This window comes from Dicentrarchus labrax, unplaced genomic scaffold (genome assembly GCF_905237075.1).
Source record: "Dicentrarchus labrax unplaced genomic scaffold, dlabrax2021, whole genome shotgun sequence".
NCBI lineage: Eukaryota > Metazoa > Chordata > Actinopteri > Moronidae > Dicentrarchus > Dicentrarchus labrax.
The window spans coordinates 919,135-936,859 of NW_026136714.1; the positions used below are offsets into that span (position 1 = coordinate 919,135).

The following is a 17,725-nucleotide window of genomic DNA, read 5'->3' on the forward strand; positions in this document are numbered from 1 at the left end:
TGGTCATTCTTTCCATATGACAAAAACCAGTGACATCTGTCCACCCACCCCATGTGTCATGTTTAGCTTGAATGTGCAAATAACGCAGCCATATTGCCCATGTTGCCAGTTTTGTCACCCTTTCCAGATTCCTTCCTACCTACCTACCTGCCTGCTACCTCTTTGCCTGCTTGCTTTTTACCACCTGCTTTGCCATTTATATGCATGTAGTTCTAATGGGGGTGAATGTCTTCACGACTGGACAAAAAGTCAGTCCCTCTATCACAATACGCTAAAAAATGTCTGGTGTATCATGTGGTCACATTTTAATTTGAGCTTGGTGTGGGCTTAATTTGACAGAAAGTCAAACTCCCCGGAGATGTTTTTCAAAAAGCTCGCGTGAATGCTGTTTTCCACTAATTGGATATAATTTCCAATTATCGCCAATTAGTGTGAAAATGCAGAGTCGGGAAGAATGCGGCTGGCCTGTTATCGGCACGCAACCCTGAGACTGAAGTCAGAAAGTACCCCACCATGCACATGTTTGCCTGTAGGTGTCCAATGTTTCTGGCTTGAGTCTGAAAGCACATCAAGGTGACATCAAGGTGGTGTAGGGCCTGATTCAGACATTGCTTTATCAATCATTATCTGGGAAAATGCTCCTTTTTTTTTGTTTTTATGATCTCCTGTTCATCGTCTTCAACTTTCTGGATTTGTATCATGTGTTTTTATTCATGTTGCTGCTTTACTGACTGGAGATCTGTTATGTGTTTTTAAGTTTAGGAGGGAATAATTGATTGACATTTCCAAACGCTTGCACTGCACGTTTTGTGTGGTCTCATAGATATTTGTGTCTGACTCAGGTTCTACATATTCAAGGGGAGTGGCATTAAATCTGTCCTCACTTGTCATGAAAGGTAAATGATTGATTTTTGAGGAAAATTGCTGATTTCTTTGAATATAAATTCAGACATACAGCTTTTTCTTGATTCTATTTTAAAACCAGCTCCCCATATCTTCAACAGCCTCACCAGAGTTTGACCATGATTACTGCCTGCCCAGGTCTGCAATGTGGCTGGCTTCCCTGAATGGTACTGCTCTTCAAACCCACCAAACTCTCTTAAGAGGCTGTGTCTTTAACCCTAAATAAAGTGCATTCTTGTAGGAAGCACCCAATATACAGTTGTCAGTTTACACAAATGTTACAGTACCATAGTAACTTTGCTGTTAGCTCATGACTGTGAATCTTTTGAAAAGTCCCTTGTGTGCATTATTCACTGAAATAGCAAAAGCTTGTTGCCCCACTGATTGTGTTATTTACAGTTCCCTGCCAAGGACTTTTTTTATTTTTTATTGCTGAGGCTGCACAACACGGCAATTAAGAGGAATGCTGGCATTTTGGTTTTGGACCACTTACAAAAACAAACCATCTCTCCTTTATAACAATGTGTCATTAGGGACGCACTAATAAGGATTTGTGGCTCATGACCTATTTTTGTTTCATAATTGTATTTATTTTTTCCCCCACATTACAACAGGGAATGTTTGGCATTTAAAAACAAGTCATCAACCAACAGCTTGAAACAGACCTACACAGCCTGCTGTTACAGTGTGCAATTACACTTCATTTTGGATAATTGGTTTAAATTCATACAATAAAATAACCTCAATTTACTGACCAACAAATTACTGTATAAACACTTATAGTACGTAACTTTTTGTCACTTTTTGGACCTGAAAAATGTATTTATATGTGTGTTTACTCCTAAAGGCTGAAGTAATTTGTCTGGACCTGGGTCCGTGCAACTGGCAGCATCACCCATGATGTTTTTTGTTTTTGGCAGAGCGCAGTCAGGACAGTGAGGTGGTGATGCTCTCTGACTCCAACTCCACCCAGGATGCCTTTACAGATCCCGCCAGCTCCCAGGACAGCAGCCACAAACCCGCTTCTGGGAAAGCCAGCTCGTCGTCATCAGAAAGCACGACTCCTGTGAAGGATGGGCAGTCTGCATCTGAGGACACAGGTACGCTCGGATGGAAGAGGCGGATCGTTCACCTGTACCACTAGTTTGTTTTGTCTGTTATGTCACATTAACTGACTACATTCAGCTAAAAGTACTTCAATGTGTGCACAGTCAGTGGAATTAAAGTCCTAAAGTCTTTGATTTAAATCCTACTTTCAGCCTCACATGGAGAACATTCTGGCATCCAGACCGAAGAAAAAGTTATCCAGGAAGTAGTCGAATCTGTGGTGGTGACGCTCCCCGAGGCTTCAGCCCCCAAGGTCTCCACTGACCCTTGTCCCAATCCTCTGCCTGTCCCAGCCACCCCTCCAAAGTCAGCCCCCTCTCAACAGGCCGCTCCTCAAACCCCAGCCAGCGAGGGAAAGAGGAAGCCAGAGCCCCCCGTTGAGGTGATCGAGGTGCCCAAGGCGCTACCCGCGGAACGCACCGACCAAAGACGAATGCTGGTGGAAATGTGCGTCCGCGCTCTCTTCCTCTGCCTCAGCCGCTTCCCTCAGCACTACAAGAGTCTCTACCGCCTGGCCTTCTTCTACTCCAACAGCAAGACTCATCAGGTCAGTCCGCCCCTGTTAACTGATGGCACTGGTCCATCCTCGTTGCATTTCAAAGGCCGAGTCATCCATTAAACCTACGCCGTACACCTATAATCAGTATCCCCTGCCATTAATGGTGACATTTACAGAAGATGGGGCTCGCTAAGAATTCCTACAATTTCTTCAAAAGTGACATTTGCATTAATTTGTTTTAGTGACAATTGTATCAGAGCTGCCATGGCTGTTTCATCTTGTTTTCCTTGGGTTTTCTGCCGGGTCTGCAGTGATACACGAGTTGCTGAAACAGCCTGTGTTGGCTATAAGGCTCTGTGGGCAGAGGTGTGCGTGGGTGGTAGCGCAGTGCTCTCTCAGCCAGTTTGGCACAGGGAGTTTGTGTCGAGCTTTACTGTGGTGGCATCCTTCTGTCAGCCCTCCGTTTGTCGAACCTTTTTAATAAAGCCTTTGTCCCTACTCAATAAGGGTGAATTGGGTTTGAAAAGGGCTATTTATATTTTATCTTTTCTAACAGGGCTGTTACAAGCAGTTCGAAGCTTCGTTCATAACGTTGACATTCGAATTCTAAATCAATGTTTGACTGCTGCGCACACAAATGTGCCAACCGAGGTTACATTGCTGTCTGTGTGTCTGTTTGACCAAGGCTGAGCTCTACACATACACACTGGACGGGATGAAGTGTGGCTTTGGCTGCAGATATTCACACAATGTCTGTCTGAAATCCAATTGTCTGAAATTTAGGCCTTCAGATGTTTTAAATGTAACTTTGACAGGTTGAAGTTATTTGTATAAAGTTGCATTTTTCAGTCTCGCCGTCATGTTTTTTGGGGAATTTGTATCGATCATGCTGCAACAACTACAAAATGAAACATAGATGGAACCAATTCCAATCATAAAATATTAAAATATTAAATTGTGTTTATAACGGCTCTAAAAAGGTCTTAAATATATCCTGTTGAAACCTGCAGAAACCCCGGGCAACGTGGCTTCTTCCTGCAGGGTTGTACAGCTGTTTATTTGTGCTCGAGAACCGCTGTGAAACAATCAAATAACTTTTTATTTTCTCTGATTCACAACTTTGTTCTCGCTAACCGGGCTCCCTCTCTCCGTTCATCCTTCACCCAGCTCGACCACTCTCTCTCTCTCCAAGTCCAACTCTGAATCTTGTGTTCCATCGTACTCATTTAATCCAATGAATCACTTTATTTAAAATGAGGATTTACATTATTGTTTATAGTAATATGACTGCAGACATTCAAAGCTGAACTTGAAAATCTCAGTGGAATCTTTAAATGTAATAAAATGATGTTCGAGCCCCTTTTGTAATATCCTCATTCGACCACAGTACTGAATCTGGGTTTTATGGCTCCCAGTTGTAGTGTCCTCCTAATATGCTACATCTTAATAGTCACAAGCACTAAAATTACAAAGTTAAATAAAGAGCTTCCTTCAGGTTCAATTTGAAATAGAATAACTTTTAAACGGAAGCTCACACAGGTGGTGAGGTTTCCCTCCGTTCTCGCCTCCAGTGGAGTCATCAGAAGCCTGGATGAAAGCGAACGCACCCAGGCAGCGACTTGATGACACGGACAGTTGATGTGATGCTGTTGACACGGGTTGCTTTGCTGCCCTCACAACCCGACACATCCAGTGTTAAAAGCATCTTGCCGCTTTTTGTTTTCAAGAAAAACCGCTCCACTCGCTCTGACTGGCCCACTTCATCCTCACTCCAGAGATGGGAGGAGAGGGAGCCTGTAATTTCATGCTATATGCTACCGGGTTTGTGAGAGATAACATGAAGTGGCGTTGGCTTGCTATCTATTCAAACAGCTCTGGTGTAGACACTGATTTGTGAGTCATCACGCTGGGAAAAGAGGTCTGCATTTTCCTGATTGCAAATGAGCATAATTTACTTTTCTCTTTTTTTTTTCCCCTTTTTAGCAGATATTAAATACTGCATGCAAAGATACATCTGTTTATCACTTCTGTCAATCTATTCTGATGAAGGAGGGGTATCCTCTCGGTTTCCTCATCAGGATTTCTGTGTGTGCGTGTATATATAAAAGTGTACATACACATGTATGTGATCTTTCTTTTATTTATTTATTTCTCACCACAGAACCTACAGTGGGCTCGAGATGTGTTGCTAGGAAGCAGTGTCCCATGGCAACAGCTGAAGCACATGCCAGCACAAGGACTTTTCTGTGAAAGAAACAAGACAAACCTGTTCAATGTAAGTTGCCTGTGTGTTTACTTCCTCCTGTTCATGTCATTATGTCACCTCACGTCAGACGACTGTCATCGCTGGATTTATTGGCATTACGTTACTCACACAGAGATCTCATTACCATTGTTACGTAAGTAACAGAAAACATTTAGTTCGTCTGACTTGGGACTTAAAGTTGTTTATGTTTCTCAGAGTGACTTTTAAGGAAATTCCTACTTGTAATCTATTATCTGACGGGCTAAATGGTAGCTATTGCAAGGCTTGGATATTCATATCGGAGGTGTTACCATAAGTATTCTTTAGTTAAACAGAAAATGAATTAAAGGTATTATATGTTCGCTGGTAGCCTGCACAGCCGTTGGCTGTGTGCCGATGTCAGGTCAGACTTCGCTTAAGCGTGTACTGACCTGACAGACTCCAAAAAGCACCTTGGTTGAACTAATGTTTAAAGATCTGTATCTGGGCCGATCAAGGCATGTTGTAACTGATCGGTATCTGCTGATTATCTGCTGATTGAGCCCGATCCTATCCTTGGTTTTTATCAGCTGTCACACAAATGTTTTTACCCCTCAAGCTTTCATGCACAGTGCAGCTGGTGTCAACTCTCGGCTGTCTGTCTCTCGGGATCAACGGATACTCAGTATTTAAAGTTCCAGTGTGTAACATTTAAGACCCTCTATTGGCAGAAATTGCATATAATATTCATAGGTATGTTTTCATTAGTGTATAGTCACCTGAAGATAAGAATCGTTGTGGTTTTGTTGCCTTAGAATGAGTCGTTTATATCTACAGCGGGTCACCTTCCATGTTGAACCGCCGTGTTCCTACAGTAGCCCTGAACAGACAAACCAAACACTGGTTCTAGATGGGGACACTCACATGTGTTGCTGATGATGCAAAAATGAGTTCCTTAACTTCTGTGAAATGCACTGTGATAAAAAAGAAATGCACATTGTTTTACTGATGAGGTAACCTTTCCTTAACGTTCTCATTTTGTCTCATTAAGTGAGCGATTTACCGGTTCAAGTGCAGTAAAAAGGGTCAGGAAAGTCCATTTATGCACAGATTTGCTCTTCTCACTGTGAATTGGGTCGCCATGGTTGGTCATTCCTAGAAAGTGGGTCCCCAGAAAAAGCAGTTTGGGAAACACTGCTTTAAATGACACTGATCCAGATCGGGGCATCCCTAGTTGCTGGGTAAATGTGTGGACACTGAAGTCATTCTCTTATTGGTCTGCTAGTTGGTTTTCAGTTGTTTATCTCACCTCTGGCTGCCTATCAGTGCACAGATATAGAATCATTTCACAGCTAGAAGAGGGTTTGGAATACATTTATCTTCCATTTGCAAACATAAACAGAATACCTCACAACTACCACACACAGAAGCACTGTTCATAAAATACTTGTAAGTAAAAAAAGCTTCACCGTAAGAGCTAACTGCACAGTATTAGCTAATGGAAACTCCCAGAGGAAGAACCTGTGAAGTGTCTCCCCACGTTTGTGACTAATGAGCTGTCTGCGTGTTTGCTGTGAGCGGATGATTGGCGTACTACAGTTCGGTTTACCCTTTTCACACACATTATTTACATAATTGAATTGGATGCACAAAAAAAATCAGCCCTAAATATGGATCACTCGATACAAGCGCTGCTATAAATGGAGTCACACAGTGGGAGATTGTTGAGTTATCTGCCTCTCAGAATTACAAGACCTCTGTTGGGTTCCAGTGGAGGAGATTACTGAGTCTGTCATCTGTTCTGCATGTCAGTTTATTTACCTCTGTTCATTTGAAGCAGATATTATGTCTTTTAAATACGTGCCGATATTGGCATACTTTTTGTGTGATTTGTCAAAGCCTAAATGCTCTCACTTTTGTTACAGAGCAGATATACAAGCAGAATATCACATCATGTCAGCGCCTCGTATCAGTCAGCTGTCAGGACATATTTTGGCGGTGCACATCATTTTGGACATAGTTGATGGTGTAGGCTGTAGAGTCAAGTGCTGACTCCAGAAGGCTTCTGGTAACAGACTGTTGAAGCGATGTGGGCCAGGTCTGAGCTGGAGGAAAGCTCTGCAACGCTCTGGCTCCCACTGGGTTCTCACAGAGCCCCTTCTGGAGGCAAACCTGCCACCCTGGCACACCAACTGTTGGAGCTTTACTGTTCCCTTCAGACGAAGCCCTCTCTCTCTACCATAGGACAATGTAAACCCTTCTAAATATTAATCAAACATTTTTTTTTATTGAGTTTGAGTTTTGGACAGTTAATTAAAAAAAAAGAAGTTTTTCTGAAACACATTACATAGCTTGTATCTTCACCCTTCATTTTGTCAGCTTCGTGAGCAGACAGGAGCTTTCTGCTTGTGGATAGAAAGGTATTGTTCAGCACACAGGATTTGCCAGGTGGAAGCGGAATTTGATGCAGAACCCTTCAAGTCTTCTCTTCTAACCCGTATACTTTTAGGCAAGTCAATCTCAGCTGGTGGCCGACAGCTTGGAGCCTGACTGATCACTCACTGTGAGCGTTTGATGAATGTATTGTATGTGTTCAGGTTGTCTCTGCAGTGACAGAACGACCCGCACAAGAGCCACAAATTGACTGTCGATCACGTCGAACATGTGGCACCGCGCATGGCACTTTGATGTCAAGGAGACTTGACTCTCAGCTGAGTACGCACCTCACTGAGCCTGTTGCTGAATACTGAGTTCCCTAATGTAGGTCATGATGCCCCACTTTTCCTCCGCGCTTTGGCTGGGTTACATTAACTGTGGCCCGCATGAAGTAACCTATATACTGCTGTTTAGAAATGATCCAGATGAGTTTGTGTTGCATAATTTATTGGTGCGGTTGTGAGCGTGAGTGCTTTCTAGGAGAGCCTCCTCACTTTTAAACCTATAATAAACTAATAATGGTTATCTAGTTGCTCATTTAAAGGTCCAGTGTGTAACATTTAGGAGGATCTGTTGGCAGAAATGGAATATAATATTCATATGTATGTTTTTATTAGTGTATAATCTGGTTCTCAAACTATGGTACATCTATCACCGGAGGTATGCAGGCCGCCTCTAGTTTTAAAAACTTCAAAATATTTTTTCAAAATAAGTTTTGCATTTCCTGAAATATTGAGTTTCAGTATGAGTGCTGTGTAGTAGCACATGCATACATCCTTGATTAGTTAGGGGTTAAAATGTGATGGTAAGATGGTAAGATGGAAAGCAGAGGTCAAATGTGTGGTTCAAAAACACTGCAGTCGTGGCTCCAAATGGGAACTACTGAGTACCACCGTTATGAGTAGGCTGATATTTTCTGAGGTGGTACGCGGTGTAAAAAGTTTACAGAGGGAGTTGGTCCTCTTCCACATTGGACGACATGCTACATGTTTCTACAGTAGCCCAGAACAGACAAACCAAACACGGGCTCCACTCAAGGCACTGTTGTGTTTTTTGCGAGTGTCGCAGCCACCGTAGTTTCTTCTACAAGCTTCAAAGGTTGAGTGGTATTCAGATGGTTGTAATCTCTTAACTTCACCACTAGATGCCACTAAATCCTACACACTGGATCTTTTAACAGTCTATGGCAATACATCATTGACACACTGACAGCTGATGTTGTGAAAATTGGTGTTGTGACACTGAGGCAGAAGTGTTGGGAAAGTGTTCAGTATGCATGTTAAAATGGCTTATACTCACTACTCTGCTTCATTTCAGCTGCTTGTACTACAGTTAAAGAAATCTGCTCTGTGAGGCTATGTTAGTGGTACATCCTCCACCTTAAAGCACCAGTGTGAAGGATTTAGCGGCATCTAGGGGTGAAATTTCAGATTGCAACTCACTGAACACTGCTGGTGTTCGTATTTGATGACCTGGGAATAAGAACAGACTGTGAAATGTGTGGGACAAACTACACTTCCTGCGAAAACCTGAAAGACCCTATGTACAGCCGGTGTTTGGTTTGTCCATTTTGGGCTACTGTAAGAAGACCCTCTGTAGATATAAACAGCTCATTATAAGGTCACAAAAACACAACGATTCTTATATTCAGGTGATTATACACTAATGAAAACATACCTATGAATATTATATTATATTTCTGCCAATAGATCCTCCTAAATGTTACACGCTGAAGCTTTTGAATAAGACAGATATTGTGATGTAACATAGACCTCGCAAACTATTGCAAATTGTTGTAATAATGTCATTATTGTAATACAATCATTCCCGGCCCTGCTAACAGAATATCAAGGCTGAATCGAATGATATTGGTTCTAATGCAGCTTTAATACCAGGCCCTGTGGCTGCTCAGGACTACTGTCGAGTGATCGTGAGGAGTCCCTGTGTGTTCACTCAGGCACGGTGTTACCTCCTCCCTCCTCCCCCTCAACCCGACACACACACTCACACACACACTCCTCACACACACACACACACACACACCACACACATACTCTTGCTTACATATTCTTCCACCCACTCACGCGTTCACTCTCTACGAAGCTCCAGAGAAAATGGATGTCCTTGTTGCTGCATTTCAGAAAAACTCAAATCCATCCTGGTCACGTAACTTCTCAGAGAACATGTTTTGTCTTTTCAGAATGAGCAATCATGTTTGATTTGACTGCTTGAATGTAACTTTGCTTATAGGTAAGCCTCAGTGTCTCGTTATATTAGGTTAGGACAGTCTTCAGGGGAACAGTTACACTTGCATTAGTTGCCTCGGTTTGATGTATGACTCAAACATTTGTGTGTTCAGCTGTGCAGTGTGCTGTAGGTGGAGCTCCACTCAGGAGAACCTGTTTTTTTTTTTTCTTAGGGGAGGAGTATTGGCCCAATGAATACATTCTGTAGAAGTTGATATTTTGATTTGCATGTTGGAGGATTAAGTCTTGCTGCCAGTATGTTTTTCAGTTGCTTTCTTCTGCTTCTGTCTTCAGTTGAGTTGACATTTTTCAGCATTTTATTTTCCCCTCCTCACGCACACAACAGGAAGCAGGAAAAACAAGGTGTGTTTGCTTAATATGTTTATGGTGGCCAGCTGGAGAGACACGACCAGAGTTTAAAGAGAGGAAAGGAAGAAGGTGAGGGCTGTATGCTGCTGGCTGAGGAAATACTGTGAGTGTGTGAGTGTGTGTGTGTATAGACAGCAGTGTTCATCAGCCTGTGGTTTCTGTGGGGTTTTACTTACACAAACCTGTCCTTTTTTCACTCAGGTTTTTGCTTCTTTTTCACTATTGGTGCGCCACCCTCTCGATGCCTCCCACTACATTGATGTGGTGGCGCTGAGTTCATTTTTCAGTCAGTTTATGTTCTCTTGTTCTTTTCCTGTTGCTCCGTCTTCAGGGTGATCACGCTCTACCCCTCCCCCTGGCTCTTATTCGCTCTACTCATCTCCTCTCTCTGTTGCACTCGTTCTGTTTCCTCATTACTCTCTCTCTCTCTCTCTCACTCCTCTGTTTGTGTGTGTATTGTGTGGGTGTGCACTAATGGGCGGGAGTTTCTCTGCTCGCCTGCGATTGGCTGGCAGAGGCCTACGAGGATTGGCTGTACGCTGTGTATAGTGCGAGAGAAGACAAGGGAGGAGGGGGGGAAGAACTCCAGCAGGCTGGGGTCAGGGGAGAGCGGAGATGGAGTGCGTGGGTGTTTTTGTTTTGAGATGGCAGGGTTTGAAACCAGGAGAAGAACGAGTCAGCTTGTCTGTCAGTGGCATACTGAGCTTATAGGCCCTGACTCCAGCCCCATTTCTCCTCCTGCCAAGGTAGCTGCCGTTCTCCTTTTCTCCTGTTCCTGCTCTGCCGTGTGCAGCTGTGTTTTCCTCTTCTCCTCTCCCGCAGCTCTCGCTGCCCTAGCACCCAAATGCAGCCCACCCCTTGCTCTCTGAGCGTGAGCCTCTTTCAGGGTGGAGGCACTGCCAGGGCTGCTGGTGCTGCTACCGCCAGCAGGAAACTGTCCAAAAGAATACTAACACAGGCACCGTGGAGTAGCTTTCTTTGGTGATGGTGAGTCGCTTTCTCCCTTTCCCTCTGACTTTTAGAAAATGGAGCACAAGTTGGTTTTAATTTTTGTGCGAGCAGAGTTTCCTGTGTCATTGTGTGAGAGTTTGTGTTATACTTGTGTTCTGTGGTGTTTTTTAAATCAGTGGCACTCTTGTAGAAGAGCAGATAAAATGCATGTACTCCTCCTGAAGGTCTTAACTGTTTGCATTTCTGCATGTCAAATGTAGAGAAGAATATAGACCGATGTAAAATTACACCACCCACCTGCCAAATGCTGCTAGAATTAGCACGTATTGCTTGGATTTATAGTGAAATTGTTGTTACCGGTGAGCTGCTGGTTGTTACAAAACACATTAACAGTGAGTGAAACTTCCCTGCATGTAGTAAGTTTTACTGTGGTTCATATTTTGGGCCTTTCCTGCTACTGAAGGTTTGTTAAGACATGAGAAGATGAAGCAAATAAGCCAACAGGTTGACGGGTTTCCTCCAGATGTTGTTCACCAGTTGTGCGTTTTGCTCAGACGTTCACACAAGGAAGTAGTGGCACTATCAGATCTTAGTCCCTGTACTCGTTTATGTTGCTGTTTGTAACACATGAATGAGTGACTAATTAAGATTACTTTATAATATGACGTGTGCACTGTTTATTTCTTTCTCCTCAACCTCTACAACCAAACACAGAAACCCTTTAAAACCTGAAATAGTCTACATGTACCACTCTCGTCGTGCATTCATCCCTTGGTCATCCCTTATTTGCTATGCATCTTAATCTCTGTCTGATGTATTGGCCACATCTGTGCCAAAGCTGTTGCTCCAGATATCAAGCAGTTGTCATATTTTTGCCCACAAAAAAAAGCGGGGGGGTAAAAAAAAAAAAAGATGCTTAAAATCATTGCAGTTAAAGTCTTACAAATCTGCTTTAGCTGTTGTGCTACAGTATAATCTGTGTAAAGCCATGGCTCTGCTTCCCCCTAAACAGATTTGCTGTGGTTGGATGGTTTTCTGATGAAGAACAACTCTCCTCCATTAGAGATGTTTTTTCTAAGTGAGCGGAGCCCACCCCCTCATCATACTTGTCCCGCTCCTGTTCTGGAGGCTTTTGGTAATCTGTGCATTGAAAGGTTAAAACCTTCCCAAGCTCTGCCTGATTGCATCAGATAATAATAATAAATCTTCTCATTTTCACACCGGCACTGGAGCCATACATTTGTTCTTCAGAGTTTTTGGTTGAATTGGATCCTGTGACATCTTAATTGAAATAATAAATAAATATTCTAAGAAGAGGAGATTTGTTCTGCCTCCATGAACAAAAAACAAACACATCCTTGGTTTAGCATTTTGCAAAGGAAGTCTTGTATTAAACATACAGTATGTCATTTCTCCCGCAAGGGGCTCTCTCTCATATCAAAACAATAACTAAAGACGAAGTTTTGGGGCGTCCTGATAGCGGTGGCGCCCCATGTACCTACAGAGTATGAGTTTGGGCATGAGTTTGAGTCCGACCTGTGGCCCTTTGCTCTCCCCCTTCCATGTCTTTCTTGAGCTTTCCTATCAATAAAAAGACGAAGTTTGACGTTGTGAAGCAGTGTGGGATCGTGGCAGTTGTTGTCTTCACCGCCATTGCAGTCAGCTTCTCCCGGTTAGGATTCCTTCAGTGTTCATCGTTCAGGAGTCCAATTATCCACACAGTTATCCGGTGAAACGCAGCGTTACCTGAATGAAATGACAGATTTCTCTGAGTTTGAACATTGTTGGAAACATTTGTGATAATGGAAGTACATAACTCAACTATATATAGCACATCCCTGTAGAGTTTATAGACATTTGTATGACTGCGTAAATGTTACAGATTATAGGTTTAAACATGGGCGGGTGTTTCCTGGGATGAGTGTGGATATTACATTTTAGATTTGACACATTCTCTGTGAGCAGACTGTAAGTCCCTCCTCGGGAGCATGATTCTGTTTTGATGGGTTTCTTTTGCCTCTCTTTCCTGTTTTGTTCCTCTCCAGTGGCTTTGAAAATGTCATCTGACAATCTGGAGCTGTCTGTGAGGAGGAGCACCGCGCTCCCTGCTGCCTTCAGCAGCTGATAGAGCCATCTCATTTGTTTTGTTCCATCCTGATATGGTCATCTTTGTTTTGTCTCACACACATTTTCTGGGGCCAGAAGCTGTACTCTGTGCCATGTGCTTTATGACTGTACACAGCCTAGGCCACCATCTGCACTCGCATCAGTAGCTTCAGAGAGCAGAACCTCGCCTCGCTTCACCTGCTGAGGGGACATGTGCTCGCTGAAAAGGTGGACTCGTCCATCAGAAAAAAAATAGTAAAACACTCATCACGCTTACTGCAAAGGAGGACTGTGTTTGTTGGCAGCCAGTCTGCTGGTCTGTTGCATTGCTTGGACAGAGCTGAGCACTAATGAGGCTGCCTATCATGTGTGCCCAGAGAGAAAGCCCCCCTCGTCCCTCCCTTCCCACCTCCTACATGGCCACAAGATCTCTCCTGCTGCCTTTCCATCCCCTCATTAGGGCTTTCTTCTCTGACTGCCATGTTTTTAACTTCCATTAATTCCTCTGGTTTTCTCCTCAACTTTCAGGTTTTCCATCTCTCCATGTTAATTGTTTCTGTGTGCCTTTTTGAAAACCTAGAGAGCCGTCATGAAAATATAAACTTTCAGAATTTAACAAATTAGCCTGTTGGCTTGTTGTACAGTCAGATCTGAAACTAGTTACGTGTGAGCAGCTCCTCCTCCTCGCACAGTCACACCAACAAGTGTGTCTGTGCCAGCAGTATTTTTGTGTAGGGAAGCACGATATGAATTTTCTTCTGCTGGTATTGATAAGATGACTTTTCTATTCAATTAAATTTTCTATTTTAAAAGGAAGTTCATCACCTGTTTAAGCCCGTCTGAGGGTCAGAAAGTCTGTTTGTTGCTTGTCAAACTTAACTCCTTCTGCTTCTCTTTTTCTTCTCCTCGCCACCTCCAGGGCATCTGGCGTATTCCGGTAGATGAGATTGATCGCCCAGGAAGTTTTGCATCTCATATGAACCGATCCATTGTCCTCTTGCTGGAGGTGCTGTCTCAGCTAAAGGATCACGATACTCTGCTGAAAGTCTCGTTCATGCTGCAGAGAACCCCTGACCAGGGAAAGTAAGGGACCCTGTTTGTACAATCCTGCTGTTTCTGTTTCTCTTATGTATTTGTTTCCTGACACCTCTCCTCTCGCTTCTCTCTCTTTCTCAAAGGAAGTATTTACGGGATGTTGATCGCCAGGTTTTGGCCAAGAGAGCATTTTTCCTAACTGTAAAAGTCCTGGAGGACAATCTGAACAGTCTCACAGGGGTAAGGAAGCACAGATCACTACACACATACTAAGAGCTGAGAGCCGCTCAGTGTTTCAGACGTCTGGCATGCACCCACTGCATGTTTTGACAGGTTCTGTTCTCTTTCAGGTGTCTGAGCAGCTTCACAAAGCGCCTGCGCCCTCCATGGGGGAGATGACCACAACGGACGCATCCAACAGGCCCAGTTCAGAGGACAGCAAACATGCACTGCCTAAGAAGCCTGGGCTCACTGAGGGAGCCTGTGCCACTGACACAGGGCCCAGGGAAGCCTCCCAGGCACAACTCACCCCGCCGCTGCCATCCATAGATAAAGGTAGTAAGGTTCCAGAGAGCTTCCCTGGGAAGTTGGAGACTTCTGGGAGTGAGGGGCAAAAAGCGGGGCCTGAGGAACCCATGGAGATGGACCCTGTCAGCTGGAGGAGGCCCTCTGCTATCACAGATTCTCAGGGCAACCAAACAGAGGCTGAGACCTCCCTGAGTGCCGCGGAGCCCCAGCAGAAAGTGACTGACAGCAGCCGGACACCAGAGCTGTCTCTAGAGGAGCTAAGTATTAGTTCCAGACAGCAGCAGCTCCAAGCCTCAGCACCCAAGGTCACTGTGGCAGGCAGTGGGACTGATCAGGGGTCACTACGGAGGCCAAACAGAAAAAGGAAGCTTCTTGAGGATGTGGAGTCTGGAAAAACCTTATTGCTCGATGCCTACAGGGTTTGGCAGCAAGGCCAGAAAGTCATGACCTACGACCTGGGACGCATTGAGAAGATCATGTCAGAGACGTATATGCTCATAAAACAGGTGGGCCTCATCAACACTTCCTGTGCGCACACTGATAATTCTTGTGAATACATGCGCTTCTATAATTTTTGCAAAGTCATTCACACTCGATATAAGCCCTCCTAAAATACTCTGGTCTTGGGAAACCCCTTTTCTAACTGAATTAGAAACCTTACACCCACTGTTCAATAGGGACTTCCCCTCTTTCAGCTTTCAAGCGCTGCGACAAATCCAACACATGAACTGCGGTTGTGCTTCTACACTCAGACCAGAGTCACAGGTTGAATTTGGGTTACTTTCTGCTGTTCTCCTGAAACAGGTTTTTGATTCTAAAAGTAGCCCAACTGGGTATTTCTAAGAAACTGCGACTTTTTTTTTTTACGTGATGTTACAAGTATGTGGGGAGCTGGCTGCTGTTGATATCAGTCATTGTTGATTTTTTTTTTCTTACCGCTCTTGATTAAACTTGATAAATTTCTCATCACCGCATTGCCGCAATTTATAAATTGCAGTGATTTGAAGTGCTGAATCATTTCCTAGTGTCTGTCGGCCAGTTTATGCTGCCATACAGAGACTGTTGAATGGTGAATAGGGCTGCAGCTAACCATTTCTTTCATTATCCATTAATCCATCAGTTGTTTTGGCCAGAAAATGGTGAATAATATTGATAACTGTTTCCCACAGCCAAAAGAAACCAAAGATATTCAGTTTCTTGAAGGAAACTAAAGAAATATTTACATTTGAGAAGCTTAAATCACTTTTATCCTTTAAAAATGACTCAAACTGATTACTCAATCAAAATAGATGTAGATAGCAGCTCTAATGGTGAAATACTTGTATTTAATGGCTGTAGAACTGGTGTCAAAGAGTAATAATGTGTACTGGCACAGTGCCAACACAGAGACAGATATTATACAAGATTATAGCAATATTGTGGGACATTTGTCTGTTAAGAAAATGTATAATCATGTATTTTAATTCAGATTTTAGAAGCAGGGAGAGGGTTGCTGTCTGTATAACTTCTGTGAAATTTGTAGGTCATTATGTGAACTTGCACAGGAAGTGTAAGTTGTGTCTCTCTAGAGCAAATGTTCCTCCAACTCTAGCGCTTTCTATGGCGTACACAGAACAGCCCACATCAGCTTATATAGCCATATTGAGCTGAAGATCAATGCCAGCCCCACAGAAGTTGCCTTGTCACTGGCTGTGTAATGCCAGAGAGCTGTAGCAGGAGTGGGAGAGTAGTAGGCGACGGGCAGCTGAGGAGAGAGAAGAAATTGGAGGAGCTTCAGCAGCTTCTGTTTTTTTGTTTTAGGTTCTCGTGCTGCAGCTAAGATCTGTTCCTGTGCTCTTCAAGAGACAGCAACGGGAATATTTCAGACACACCCATCAGAGAGAGAGAGTAGCCAGAACCAGCCACGACATGTTTCCTGTCACCAAATGAGTTATGCAATTAATACGCTTGGACATTTTCCAGAAGCATTTCTGATAGTGCACCTACTTGCACAAACTGCAGACTCTTTGTGGTTTTATGGTCGGATGCATTGCACAGCTGCATGCAGTTACACTTCAGATCCGTGCCTTTCATCTATTTCATCCGTGTTTATGTTTGTGTTATTACTTCTGCGTATTTCAGTCAGATATTTTCCTTTCTTGCAGCTCACGTTAAAGGTGGAACATTTCAAAGAGCCTCTGAGCTGTGTGGTCTAGACATACATTATTGTGATGGCAGGAAGTACTCTGTATGTCACATTAAGTGGATGGTTTTTATTGATGTGAAAGCCAAGCCTTGTTGAAATTCTAATATTTATTTTAATAGTGATATTGATAAGTCATCACTTGGCGTCTGTGTGTGGTTTGCAGTGAGCCAGACATGAATTGAAAAGCTAAGAGCTGTCGTCTCTGATGCGCCGAAGCTTGACTCAGTCCATTTAACAATTGGCATCATTTTTAAAAGTAGAATGAGGCTGCTGTGAAAAATCCCTCCGTTTGGGGTGTCCCTGAACCGCTGCATTCAACAGGCTGCTGGAGGCAACATAACAGCTGTGTGAACAAGATTACCGCTAAGTGTACGATGTTGGGTTGTAGCTAAGCTTGCCAACTCCCACACATCCACTAGCTGTTGGGCCCTTAATGTGAGCCTTTCTTTACTCGTGCTACGATCAGAGGCAGAAGCTCGGAAGAAATCCTGCTGGCTTTGATACAGAATCAGAAAAGAATTAGTTGTTGGTTTGGCATTTATTGTGGAGACTTGGTGAGTAATTAACGTGGTTCGTACACAGGACAGCTCACCTCAGACGTATATATGATTAATCTGCAGTAGTACGCTCTCTGCTCCCACGTTGCATAATGAACTGAATAGAAAGAGAGGTGTGAAAGGATTTGACAGTGTGGAATATAACCATGTGCAAATGAAGATGTGTGTCTCTGCCCTAATGTCCTCGTTCTGCCTGTTCTCCTGTCTCAGGTTGATGAGGATGTAGCTCTGGACCAAGCTGTGAAGTTCTGCCAGATACAGTTGGCCACTTCTGCCCAAAGACAGGTAAAAACTCAGCACGCTCACCTGCCATCTTTCTGCTACCTCTACAGTTTCTCTTCCCTGTGCATCGTAGCTCACACTGTACTTTATGCAGAGAGCTAAATGTACTATCTGTCCCTGAGTTATCCAAGTTGATGCCAAATGCTTGTTTTTCCCCCTCCTGCTCAAATGATTTAAGGCAGCAGCTTTAATTTGCTGACTTGATGAACACTGTTTTACATAATATGCAGCCATTAAATGATCATTTCGTAACAACATTATGTCTTTGATTGCCGCAGGTAAAAGTTTGCCCAAGCA

The 17,725-nt window shown here is 43.5% G+C and overlaps 1 protein-coding gene across 6 annotated transcripts in view; it reads left to right on the forward strand.

Moving 5' to 3' along the window:
• cabin1 (calcineurin binding protein 1) overlaps positions 1–17,725 on the forward strand; it is a 45,142-nt gene that overhangs the window by 15,506 nt on the left and 11,911 nt on the right. For 3 of the 6 annotated variants that reach the window (XM_051421929.1, XM_051421932.1, XM_051421930.1), the window contains 9 exons: positions 843–896; positions 1,005–1,070; positions 1,824–2,003; positions 2,163–2,557; positions 4,671–4,784; positions 13,761–13,924; positions 14,020–14,116; positions 14,227–14,910; positions 17,357–17,431. In XM_051421929.1, coding sequence (XP_051277889.1) covers positions 843–896; positions 1,005–1,070; positions 1,824–2,003; positions 2,163–2,557; positions 4,671–4,784; positions 13,761–13,924; positions 14,020–14,116; positions 14,227–14,910; positions 17,357–17,431 — 1,829 coding nt within the window. The remainder of the gene's footprint in view (positions 1–842; positions 897–1,004; positions 1,071–1,823; positions 2,004–2,162; positions 2,558–4,670; positions 4,785–13,760; positions 13,925–14,019; positions 14,117–14,226; positions 14,911–17,356; positions 17,432–17,725) is intronic. The other 3 variants (XM_051421933.1, XM_051421934.1, XM_051421931.1) reach the window with 2 other exon arrangements.